The sequence below is a fragment of the Hyaena hyaena genome, unplaced genomic scaffold (genome assembly GCF_003009895.1).
Source record: "Hyaena hyaena isolate Hyena2069 unplaced genomic scaffold, ASM300989v1 scaffold_61, whole genome shotgun sequence".
NCBI classification, from domain to species: domain Eukaryota; kingdom Metazoa; phylum Chordata; class Mammalia; order Carnivora; family Hyaenidae; genus Hyaena; species Hyaena hyaena.
The window spans coordinates 4,204,303-4,217,053 of record NW_024080693.1 but is presented as its reverse complement, the minus strand read 5'-3'; the positions used below and the strand labels follow the sequence as shown (position 1 = coordinate 4,217,053).

At 50.2% G+C, this 12,751-nt stretch overlaps 1 protein-coding gene across 3 annotated transcripts; it reads right to left on the bottom strand.

The window, feature by feature from the left end:
- Positions 1-451: 451 nt before the first annotated feature.
- CUNH19orf12 (chromosome unknown C19orf12 homolog) lies at positions 452-9,710 on the bottom strand. 3 transcript variants are annotated; one of them, XM_039231900.1, is made up of 3 exons: positions 9,680-9,710; positions 4,415-4,584; positions 452-1,056 (listed from the first exon to the last, which is right to left on the bottom strand). In XM_039231900.1, the coding sequence occupies exons 1-3, from the start codon at positions 9,697-9,699 to the stop codon at positions 791-793; spliced, it is 456 nt and encodes a 151-aa protein (XP_039087831.1). In that variant the 5' UTR covers positions 9,700-9,710; the 3' UTR covers positions 452-790. The 3 variants fall into 3 exon arrangements, with proteins under 3 accessions (XP_039087831.1, XP_039087830.1, XP_039087829.1); XM_039231899.1 differs by lacking the exon at positions 9,680-9,710 and adding an exon at positions 9,137-9,317; XM_039231898.1 differs by lacking the exon at positions 9,680-9,710 and adding an exon at positions 8,827-8,954.
- Positions 9,711-12,751: the final 3,041 nt, after the last annotated feature.

Sequence of the window (12,751 nt, the reverse complement as noted above, 5' to 3'; positions counted from 1 at the left end):
TGCGATCTGTGAGTTCAAGCCCCGCATCAAGGCTCTGGGCTGACACCTCAGAGTCTGGAGCCTGCTTCAGATTCTGTGTCTCCCTCTCTCTCTGCCCCTCCCTTGCTCATACTCTATCTCTTTCTGTCTCTCAAAAATAAATAAACATTAAAAAATTTTTTTTAATAAAAAGCAAACCTCAAGAACTACCACGAATTTTCAGATGGCGAGAATAAGCCCCTGGGAGGGTGAGAGCCCAGGTGTGCCAAGTGGGAGGACTGGGTGCCTCGATGTCGTGGCTTCACTCAACATGCCGACTGCCCCTGTGTGGGGCCACTCGGAAGTCACTGGTCAGAGAAGAGGCACGTGAGGGAAATGTGATTCCTTCATGGGCCAGCTCCCAGGTCCTGAGACCCGGGGCCCCAGGGGAGGAACTGGTCCTCTAACAGGTGCTTAGGACAGATGCCCTCTAACAGGTGCTTAGGACAGGACTCCTTCACAGGTGAGGAGGCAGAACATGAGGGCCTTCCACCACACTCCAGTGTAAGAGTGGACCTAGAAAGCTGTCACCAATGTCACTCTTCACCAGCCTCCCAGCCAAAGGGTGGTCAGTGCATATTAGCACACACGACCCCAAAGCACAACATCTTCATAAATCATCTCCAGAACATGATAGAGTGCAGCAGTAGCCCCTCCGGCAGATTTCATTCCATATAAGGTAATACACTGATGTGGGGCTTTCCCACCCCCCAGTCCCCTTCTGTGAGTCCAAATCACGTACATGAGACCCCCGCATCCCAGGAGAAACGACCTAGTCATCGTACTGGACTTCGGCCTGGAGCTCCTTGGTAACATAGTTCACCAGCATGGCCAGCAGCTGCTGCTGCAGGGCCTCACTGCCCATGACCAGTGTGGTGAGCTGCACAGCGTCCGTCCACTCCAGGTGCCTGACGATGGCAGTGGCTTGATTAAAGAGCTTCTGCTGCTCGGCGGGTGGCAGCTCCATTATGATCTGCGGAACTGGCTTAAACTGTCCGCTTGTCATCCAGGCACCTAATAGACCCCCGACAGCCCCCCCTGGAAAACAAGGGAAGCTTCAATTAGTTGGGCCGTATCTGTGAATGATGGCCTCAGGTTCTCGCGGAGAGCATGTCCACCACTGTGATGAGTAGGCACATTCTGGGTTGGCCGGAACGAGCTCAGCTCCATGCCCGCCTCTACCCCACGGTGCGGGGGGCAGAGGTTTATGTGGTCTTCAGTCCATTTGGCTCAGATAATTGACACCCAAGTCTGTCCTTCCTGAAGCTCTGCACGAAGCAGTTCCCACCTCACAGCTGTGCTAACTAAAATCTTTTCCAGGGGCCGAAGGTTCGATGCTTCCCACAGAAATCTCTCTCATCTTAAAGGAGAGAGCTGGGAAGCAAGTGAGTTTTCAAGGAGAATCATCTCAGTGGTGAGACAGAATTTTCTCCATCGTGTGTCTAACATGCTCTTTGCCCCTGAACCTTGGAAATTTCCAGTGAAATCATGTGCTTAAAAGGACCCTGGGGACAGATAAGGAGACCTTTACTCTTGAAACAACTGTTTTTCATGCAACCCCTCCAGAGTTGTATAATAATAAATATCAGATTTAACTTATTCAACTATTTCTCTTTCAGTGGCCCCCAAAGGGCATAACCATTATTTTTAAATGTAAATTTATGATTAAATTTAAGGTGCGTGATTTGGGGACTTGATACCCTTATGTCAACGGAAAGTTCTGTCTAATCAGGTAGGATGCAGGTTTGTTACAGCAAGGTGCCCTGGGGCAGAGATCTCAAACCCTAGTGCCTTCAGGGGCCAGGAAGGGGGTTGAGAGAAGTGAGGAAGGCTGGGCGAGCCTGTGGGTGATGGGGAGCTGATTCCCTGTCTAAAGGGACAGTGGCTACTCCTTGCCAGCCCATTGGTACCACGCAGAATACCAGATTTGTATCTTTAAAAGGTCCCATGATTTTTAAATATCAGTGATCAGGTATTTAAAAGATGTTGCCCAGCTAGCCGGATATAGTGACTCTCTTCTAACAAGTAGAGTGTGGAAACAGGAAACAGTAGCTTCACAGTGGAGAAATCTGGCAAATACCACTTTAACCAGGTAAGCAAGGTAGATGTCACCAGGGAGGCCCTGTGGATGTCACGTGTCCCTGAAATGGCACTAGGAGATAGGCACGCCACCTCCCTCCGTGGTCCATAACCCTGGGCTAATCGTGAGAAAGTCATCAGGCAGACCCAAACGGATAGGCATTCTACAAATACCTGACCAATACTCCTCAAAGCTACCCAGACCATGAAAGACCAGCAAAGTCTGAGAAACTGTCACAGACCAGAGGAGACTAAGGAGACCTGAGGATGAAATGCAGTGTGATATCTTGAGCTGGATTTGGGGACAGGAAAAGTTCATTAATGCAAAAACTGCCAAAATCCAAATAAAGTCTGGAGAATAGTTAATAGTTATGTATCAGTGTTGGCTTCTTAGTTTTGACAAATGTACCATGGTAATACAAGATGTTAATGTTAGGGGAACAGAAACTGGGTGAGGGATGTACAGGAATTCTCTGCATGGTCCTGCCTACCTCTCTGTAAATCTACTACTGTTCCAAAAATAAAAGGTTTATCTGAAAGAACACAGCCCAGGTCAGGGAAGACCCATATGTAGGCTGGACCCCACCAACATGCTATAAACCTGCACCCCCTCAAGAAGCCAAGGATGAGGGTCTCTGGATGCACACCCTCCCTTGGGGCAGAGACCAGGCCAGCTTCGAGCCCTGGAGCCTGAGCACCGTCCCTGGACAGGCTCTCCTTCTGCTCCTAAGGCAGGGAGGGTTCCGGGGAGGGAAAACCAGTAATTTACAAGTTTTACTGAACTTTTCCCCATGACACCCGTGAAGTGCTTAGAGTCGACAAGAGTTGCACACATCTGCACTAAACCTTTATGAGAACATCAATATTTGATTTAGAGCAGCACTTAATGCAAAAAGTCGCCAGGAATATTGACCAGAAAATTACTAACTCTTTGGAGAAGAGAAAATTCCTTTGTTTTCTGGGTAAAATGATACTCTAACCCACAAGTAGGGGCTGCGAGTAGCGAATCCCCTGGGTTCTCTTTGCAGACATCCTGTTTTCCTCCAGCTTTTACATAATCCGAATAAAATATATGCTCCCACAATGGCATCTGGGAGCAGCTATATGATAAACGATCCCATCAAGCCTGTCCCTGAGCACATTAGATGGGGTGGGACAAAGATATAGAATGTCACTGAGGAAAGAGGCAATGGCTTGGTCTTTCCCCTCACTTCTTGGATGGGGGGAAACTGAAGTCAGGACTCGCTAATTCACAGTTTGGAAAGGGAATTGTATAGGCAGAAGGTCTGGGACCACCCACATGCTGATTTACTCCCCAGTGTGACCTCAGCTTCATGAAATGTCCTCAGATTTGCCCACCCTGCTACGGAATGGCAGAGCAGAGCAAGAAGCCATGCCGGGGAACTGGGAAACAAGCCAATCTGGGAGACACGCAGCTGCCTCTCCAGCCCATACCTGTGTACAGACAGGATTCCCACCAGACTGTGAGCACTCCGATGTCCCCGGCACAGCCTGCCCAGCACAAGGCAGGCATTCGGTTAAGTATTTGCTGAGCCCAATGCAGTAGACCATGTCTTTATCTGATGCCCCTGTGTTTCAGGGTCCATCGGAGGCAGCTCAAGGGAGGCACATTCCAGCCTCTCCTCAAGTCAGGCCTGCACAGCAGCCAGCTCACTGATGCCACCCTCGTCTACAGTTCAGGCCACACAGGAATTCTTCCTTCCTATTCCTAAGCCAAAGGAAGCAACTTCATCCTATCTCTAAGGAACGATGGGAAAATCAGCTGAACCTCCATTCATTGCCAGAAACCAGCTCTCAAATTGAAGCAGGCAGCAGAAGAAAGGGGCAAGGATGGCCACCCTAGTATAGTTTGTTGCTGTTTCTGCATTAGATTGTTTGCTTTCAGAATGGGGCAGTCTCTCTGAATGGGCTAGTAGGTGCTCAGCAAATCCCAGCCTCCTCCCTGGTTCCCTTCTGCAGTGACATACACTGGTGACGGGGTCAGGAGACCATCCAAGGGACCAGGACACCCCGATATCTTCAAACTCTAGGCCACACCCCTGAGGGGAGAGGCATTCTCCAGGTCTGCAGGACATACATGCCATTTGCAAGAATGCCCTGCACTTCTGAGACATTCACACTCAGGGGCTGGCGTTTTCAATAGGATACATTATGTACACAAAGATCATTTCACAGAAGCAACCTTGACTCAACAAATATCTCACACAGGACAGACTCTTATGAGGTCTCAGCGTCTCAAAGTCCTTTTCCACCACACCCACTAGGCTGGCCGCCCCTGCGAGGGACTCGCACTTACCAACAGCTAGTCCGGGTGGGCCTCCAACTAAGCCCCCGATGAAGGCCACGGCCCCCGTGACCAGGGCGCCCCTCCCAGAGTGCTTGACGGCCGCCTTCATCTTCCTCTCCTCAGAGATGGAGCAGAGCAGCTTCATGATATCTCCTACCATGACGGGCATCTTGGCAAGCCTCAAAGGAAGCATTTTAGAGGGTGACTTTCACTGGGTGTCAGAATATTTCCACCCAAATGTTACTCTCCCTAGAGTTTTGAGGAAGAGTCCTCATTTTCCAGTAGAGAAGAGTAGCTCCACCATAGGCATGACAGACAGCACTCTGTCATGTGAAACGTTGTCACAGACAAAGCAGGGTAGCCTTTAGTTAAAAAGCAAACACAATCAGCAGAATGGGTGAAAGGTCTTCTCTGCCCTCTGCATAACTTCTGATTTATGACAGATTAAGGAGCAACCCCAGCCACAGACTCCACCAGTTCATCACAAGTGAGGCAAGTCTGACCTCTCTTGCATCAGCGGCCTTCCTGCTGCCTCAGGCATCCCCAGTGCACAAGCCTGGCAGGATGCAGAAGGTCCTGGCCTCGAGCCCTCTTTTGTGTGACAGTGAAACTGAGCTCATGCCAAGCCAGTAAAGGGTATAAGTACTGGGCTGTGTGACCACACTGGCCTCATGCCCACATTTGCCCGCTGAGTGACCCTGAGCAGACTGTCATATTCCTCACCTGTAAAACGGAGACAAACCACCTACAAGCTGGATTCTTGAAAGGTCTAAGTAGAATGGATGCAAAGTGCCTGGTGCAAGTCTGGAACATGGCAGGCCCTCAGACATGATGGCTCTAAATGGACATTCTGCTACTGATACACACCACTTGCTTTTCTATAGGCAACAACTCTTAAAGCCAATCCAGTTCTGCATGTGGGGTATTAAAAGCAGAGACAGGGTGACACGGTGATATGAAATGACCAGAAAATAAAATATGCCAAAAAAATTCCAGGGGGTTGCATATGTTTGGACAGACAGACAGATGGGCCTTTGGAACAATGACCTTAGAAAAATTCTCTGAGGGCAGGAACTTGTTCGCCACACTGGGGAAGCTGGCAGGCAGGGCAAGGGCAGGGCGGGCTCCGCCCCAGGGATGGGTGCGAATCGAGAGCCACAACGCTGACACCGATGGGTCACCTGCCTGGGCTGGGGAGTAAAATCAAAATGGCCACAAGCTGGTGCTTCTCCTTCTGGCTTCCGCTGAACCCAAGGTCAGTGGGGACTTCCTTTCCATCACTCCTTTTCATTCAGGGCTGATACATGGTACAGTCGCTAAAAGAACTTGACAAAGTTTGGGGCAGACCCTGTTGCTCAATATCTTTTGGTTGCATCTTTTTGTGACCCAAGGATAATCCAGAACCAGCCTCTAATATAAAATTACCCTCTCAATCCTGGAAGAGGATTTTGAGTTCTTAGAATGAGTCTGTGGACCTGCTGGATCACCAGGCAGGTTTCAGAATTTCTGTGCAGTCCCTGGGGAGCTAAGAAGTCTCCTGTGTTTTGGCCTCTGCAATATTCTTAATTAAGATCAGTGATTTTCCACAAGGGTGTAGGAACCACTGTACCTTGCTAAGTACAGCCAGTAGCACTGGGCTGCGATCATACATTTCGAACAAGCCTCCAGCTGGTCTTCGAACCCCACTTCGGATAGCAAGACTCTAAGAGAGCGTGACCCAGGACATCTGATAACTGTTGCTTACTCCTCGAGCTCAGAAATTGCAAACAAGCATCCCCCAAATGTGTCTGTTTGGCCAAGTGGGGAACAGAGGCAATGGAGGGCAGGCCCTGCAGGGCTGCTCAGGTGTGCCGTTCCTGCACTGGCTGCATGTGTCCTGGACTTGCCAAAGCACCTCCTGGCCTCCAAGCACCTTTGCTCACTACTGGCAACCACTTGCAGACAGAGTACATGCTACCTTCTCCTCCTTGGAAGACAGCTCACTTGAGGGATAAGACTTGTCCATTCACAAGTATCATAATAATAAAATAGCACTACAACAGCAAATGGACTGCACCTAACAGAAGTTTACTAAAAAATGAGGCGATGGAGGGTGGGACTCGATTTACCCAGTAGCCACGGTCCTGTGAAGCTATGAAAACAAACTGAGTTTTATTTCGAATACTCATTTATTTCAAATATTGATAACCAAAGCATTTAATTTCATGGTAAAACCTTTCAAAAGCTAAAAACACTCCTGTAAGACATCTAGTCATTGTGTAGTTTATATCTGGTTTATATCTAGCTTTTTATCTATCACTTATGCTGGGGAAAAGGGAGACAAAGCTCTCGTCCTAGGAAAGCCCCTCTGGAGGCTGCAGTGAGCTTCCCATTTCCAAGCACATGAAGACCGCAAGCATGGTCCATAAGGATGGCCTCCTGGCCAGTGCACGCTGCCATGACCTGCAGTCTTGAAACTGTTTCCGCACAGCAAGAAAACACAAAAACGAGGCAGGAAACAGCCACTTCACACTCTATTGTCCATTAAAAAAACCCTAGCTTCGGACCTGCTCTGAATGACTTTATGTATATAAACCCACAGGGGCTAATAAGGCATCATTGTGCAAATGCTGCCCCCAGCCTCCACTGTGCCCAGGCGGATGAGCACAAGGCCCAGGCCCAGGGCTCTGCAGAACGGGTGGACCAGCAGGGGTCACAGTGTGTGGGAGGGCAGGGGAGGAAGTGGCCCAGCTCCAGCTGGGCTCAATGGTTCTACACCACAGGAAGAGGTGGCAGTGTGGCTGCTTCAATTCAAGAGAAAGCTGGCTTAATTTCCTTGCAGGAATCATTTTAGAAGCTAGAGCATCAATAGACTCTTGTGGAAGAAAGGTTTGTAACCCCATCTCCTGAGTCCTTGCTAAAAAGCCCAGCCTCCCGACTTCTCCAGGCTTGCCAGATTGCGGGAGGAAGCAGCCCTGCTCCTTCTCCCACTCCACGTTTGCCTTTGTCTGTAAGCAACTGGGAAGTGAGTCAGGAGGGAGGAGGGAGGAAGAGGACTGTGATGGGGACAGACCTCAGAGGGTGAGAATGGGGCCTCCTCTCCCATATCACACCTATTTCAGAATCAGATTTGTCCACGAAACAGGTTCTGGTCACAGAAAGCCCATCTGCCAGCCACAGGGAAGGCAAATGCCAACTTGCAGCCCTGGTTTCTTGCACGCACCAGGCTGGTCTGCTGATTACAGCAAGGTTCTGGGAAAGGGGGAGATGAGCCCATCCCCAAGACTGTAGCTCGGCTTTCTGAGATGGACCAGATTGTGAGAGAGGAGAGAGAGGAGGGCTTCAGAGTTAACACAGACCTCCATGCACCCTGTTTAAAAAAAAAAAAGAATTAGAAAAGCGGAGCGTCTTAAGGGCCCAGAGTGATCTTGCTCACCTGCATCTTAAGTACTTTCTACTTGTCTGTTGGAATTTATAAAACCCCACTGTATGCACTGGCTCTTGTTAACCTGGTCTTCCCACCTCTGTATGCCCTGGTGCAAAGGTCACATGTGGATCCCACCTGCATTGTCAGATTAGCCCATAGACTTTTTAAAAACCCAGCTGATTGCCAGTATTTAAAGATCTAATTTCACAGACATCTGATTTCGGATTTCTCTTGAAAAATCAAAAGAGCAGGGCGCCTGGGTTGCTGAGTTGGTAAGCATCCAGCTCTTGACTTCGGCTTAGGTCATGATGTCACGGTTCTCAGTTTGAGCCCCCAGTGGGGCTTCACACTATCATTAAGGAGCGGGCTTGGGATTCTCTCGCCCTTTCCCTCTTCCACTCCACTGTTCATGATCTTTCGCTTTCAAAATAAATAAATAAACTTTAAAAAGAAAAGAAAAAGAAAAATCAAAAGAGCGAGTCACCCTGGACTATCTTCCTGTACCACGGAGGCCAAAGGGAAGCAGGTACTGCCTTCTCTGTCATAGTCCGGGACAGATACCTACCTCGCCCATAAAAGGGCGCTCTGCAAGCTCTCAAAGTCTGTTTCTCTTTTTAAAGGCTAAAGAAGCTACCTGTCCCCACCAAACTAATTCGCCCCTCCTAAATCATTAGTATCCATTCCTGATTGTGTCCAGACTTTCCCCATAGGGCGAGTCCAGGGGTGCTGACTCACCCGGTATCCTAACTAGGACTCTGTCCTGCATATATAACACCTGCTCCCCACCCACGCACCTGGGGGGCACTGAGGAGGGTGATACCCGCACACCGGGTTACAGAGGAGGACACATAAACGTGGCTAACTGAGGAGGCCACACACACACACACACACACACACCACACCACACCACACCCAGTCACTGCGTGGCGCACCGCTGGGTGCGAGGGCCCGCAGTCAGAGGGCCCGGGAGTCAGGCAGCCCGGAGTCTAATGCCAGCTCGGCTGCTACTGCTTACTTCGGTTGTGACGTCAGCCTCTCCGTGCCTCAGTGTCTTCATACGGAAAATGAACACCCAAGCACCGTGCTGGCTGGGCCCGGCAGCCGCAGGCCTCCCGGCCGCGCGCCCCGGGCGCCCGGCCTCACCCGCGCGGCGCCGGCGCACGGAGGCCCATCCCCCGCTGGGAGGCGGCCCGCCGCGCGCGCCGCCGCCGGGAGACCCAGATCCGCGCGTCTCCGGCCCCCGCGTCCCCGGCCCCGCCGGCAGCCCCGCTTCTCCCTCCCGCCTTCCGGCTCGCCCGCACGGGGGCCTTCCGGTCGCCACTCACCCCGGCGCAGCGGAGCGCTCCCGCCGAGCTCCCGCCGCCTGCCTAGCCCAGGCTCGCCGCGGCGCCCCTCCTCCTCCGGGGCCTCGGGCAGGCTGGAGTCGCCGTGGTCCCCAAGCTACGCTCCGTCGCGTCCGCGTTTTAGATGGACTCGGCACCCTGCACCTCCCTCAAGCCCGGAGAGGCCTCCTGGGATCCTCTTTCCCTTTCGCCCTTGATTCAGGATCTCTGACCCTTAGGGGTAGGGACGTTCCTGCCTCCTCCCAGCAATCATGGAGAGAACCCAGCAACCATAGGAAGCCAAAGGTGCTGAATTAATGTTCGGTGAATGTATGGGCCAAAGTCCAACGTAAGCTGGAGGCCGGTGCTGGCACCAGGAGCCTCTGGGTCTGGGGGTTGAAAGGCTAAGCAGCTGGCTTTACCTCCAAGGGAAGGGGGAGACGAGACTGCTGGGAGGGTGCAGAGGTGGGGACGGGGTGCAGGGAGTACTTTAGAGGAAGTATGGAGAAGAGGCCCCCCGCCCCCAGCACACACTCATACACTCACAAGGGCTGGCCTGGAACCATCTCAAATCTGGGAAAGGCTCTGGTGGCCGTCCATGGACTGTGCCACTTAATCCTGACAGTAGTCCCGCCTCCTAGGTGTGGTTGCCACTGCCCTATTACAGCTGGGAGAAGCCAGGGAGAGGTCGGTCTGCCCAAGGCCACCCAGGTAGGGTGTGTCAGAGTCGGAACTGTAACCCGGGTCTCCGCGGCTCAAAGACCTTGCTGAACCCAGCGCTCTGCCTGGCTTTCCAGGCTACTGTAGACACGGAGAGGATGGGCGTCATTCACACTGCCAGTCATCTTGTTTCTTTCTCTTGTTTTTCCTCTCTTGAGTGGGAAAGCACACACATATGTATACACCACGTATTTACACACATAGATACAGATATAAATACCACTTATGCACACACAGATTACACATATACGTACACATATATATACCATATATTTAAACAGACATATATACTATAGTATATACATGCCCCGATAAGGTGTTTAAAAAAAATCTGTATTTGCTGACTTTAAAAAGCTGTACATATTAATGTATATAAGTCGATGAGTTGGGGGATAAGTATACACCATCATCACAATCTACACCATAAACATATCAGTCACTTCAGAAGTTTCTTCCCGCTCTTTATTATTATTATTATTATTATTATTATGTGTGTGTTGAGAACACTTAGCATAAGATTTACCCTCTTTAGTATACATTTAGTATACGTACAATATTATCAGCTGTAGGCAGTGTGCTGCATAGATTCCTAGCATGTATTTATCTTACAGAATTGAAACTTTGTACTCTTTAACTATCATCATTTTGTTACTTCCATTTCCCTTTTGTCCTCAGGGGAGAAAGGGCCTTAAGCATTAACCAGGGTTCGGGGGCCGTGATGAAATAGCCCCAACCACTTCTCAGTAGGAGCTTTTGCTTGAGTTTGGGTGACATTCAACAATGAAAGTTAACTGAGGCTAAGAATAGCTCAACCTTCTCTAGGCTCTGACCTGGGGGAGATTCTCCAGTTTCCTCCGCGGGCAGCTCCCTCTGGCGGCTCATTAAAGAAATTGGGCTGTTGACTCCTTCCCCAGAGGTGGTAAGGGGGTAAGGAGAGGCAGGGAGATGAAAGAAACTTCAAGGTCAGGGCCCTCTTGAGAAGAGGAGGTGAGCTTTAGAAGTCCTGCAAACTTTGAACCTGTCAGCAACCTAGGACCTTCATTCTGATATGAATGGTTGCACACACAGAAGCCCATAAATGTAACAGATAATACCACAGTCTCCTAGTGTCAACTAGGCCTCCTGTAGCGTTGGTTCTGTGAAGGGGGTACACAGTGGGGTCGCCATCATGGTGACTGTGCCCTGGCCCAGCATACAGATAGTGCTCTCATAATGCTTACAGTCCTAATATCTGGCTGGGTGACCTTGGGAAAGTCATTCAACTTCTCTATGCCTCAGTTTCCTCATTTGGGAAATGACAACAATAATAGTGCCTGTCTCATAGGATTATACTGAAGAGTAAAGGAGGTAATGTATAGGGATCAAGATTATTCTTGTTTATATCATAAGGTGTGAAAATGAAAATCATCTCCAGGGTGCCAAATGTGAGCCTCATGTGCCCAGAGAGGCAAGAAATCTGATTCCACCCCAAGCCTTCACAATCCACCATTTTCCAGAAGGGTCCAAGAATCCCATAGCATCCTGGCTTGCATCATAGAGCTGGCTTTGGACTATGATCCACCCATTCACCAAACGTTAACTTAGCATCTTTGGCTCCCCAAGGTTGCTGGACTGTCACCATGACTGCTGAGGGAAGGGAGGACTGTCCCTAGGCCAGAGGGTCAGAGATCCTGAATCAAGGGCCAAAGGGAGAGAGGATCCCCAGGAGGCCCCTCCGGGCTTGAGGGAGGTGTAAGGTGCAAGGTGCAAGGTCCATCTAAAATGTGTGAGGGCTGCGGTAGAGGGCAGGGGATGGGTGTGAAGGAGCGCAGCCTGAGGGCCATGGGGCCCCCTGAAGCCAGCACCTTGTTCCCCCCACCTTTCCACAGTTCGAGTTAGCCAGCTTCTACCTTATATTGCTTTTTCAGGATAAACCCATCTGGACCCAGGGCCGGACAGTTCCATATACACACATGTAAACCCCTGCAACCTCTTAATTAAAGCATATGAGTAAACTTGATATCATTTTGAAAACTAAAATCTTAAGGTCAGTGTTCTTTTTATTTTTTATTCATTTTTAATTTTTATTTCTTATGTTTCTTAAGTAATCTCTATGCCCAACATGGAGCTTGAACTCAGCCCCGAGATCAAGAGTCACATGCTCCACCAATGAGCCTTCTTTCTATTTTAAATTACCTAGAGGCACCATAGTCTTGTGCTTAGGGATTCTCAGTGGTCTGGATCCAGCCTTGCAACCATAGAGCCAGGTTTTGGGTCAGGAGGGATTCTAACCGCATATGGTGGGCCTAGGACACTCTTCCTTCCTTTGCTTGGGGATGAAGGATGTCTCCCTTGCCCCCAGACTTTTCCCCAAGATGCATGCCATTCCTTTCATGTAGGAAACGTTCAGCACTGCTGTACCAGATGGACTGAGTAATTTGCTAGGGCCCTATAACAAAGCACCACAAAGTGGTGGGTGTGTGGGTGGGTCCAAGCTCCCTCTGAAGTCTGTGAGGGACAATCACTCCGGGCCTCTTCTCAGCTTCTGGTGGGGCCGTCAGCCCTCAGCATTTGTGGGTTTGCAGCTAGTGCCCTGCATCTGTCATCACTTGGCATCCTCCCTGTGTGTCTGTGCCCGTGCCCCAACTTCCTTCTTTGTATGAGGACACCAGTCGTATTGGATCAAAGGCCCACCCTAAAGACCTCATCTTAACCTGATGACATCTCCAAAGACTCTATTTTCAAATAAGGTCACATTTACAAGTACCAAGGGTAGGACTACAAAGTCTTTTTGGGGTGATACAATTCAACCCAAAACACCAGGTATCCAGCAAATGGCAGCCATGATGATAGCATCTGAATATGCACATGGTATGTGCTGGCACAATGAAAGTAAGAGGCTCGGCTCATGCCTGTGTC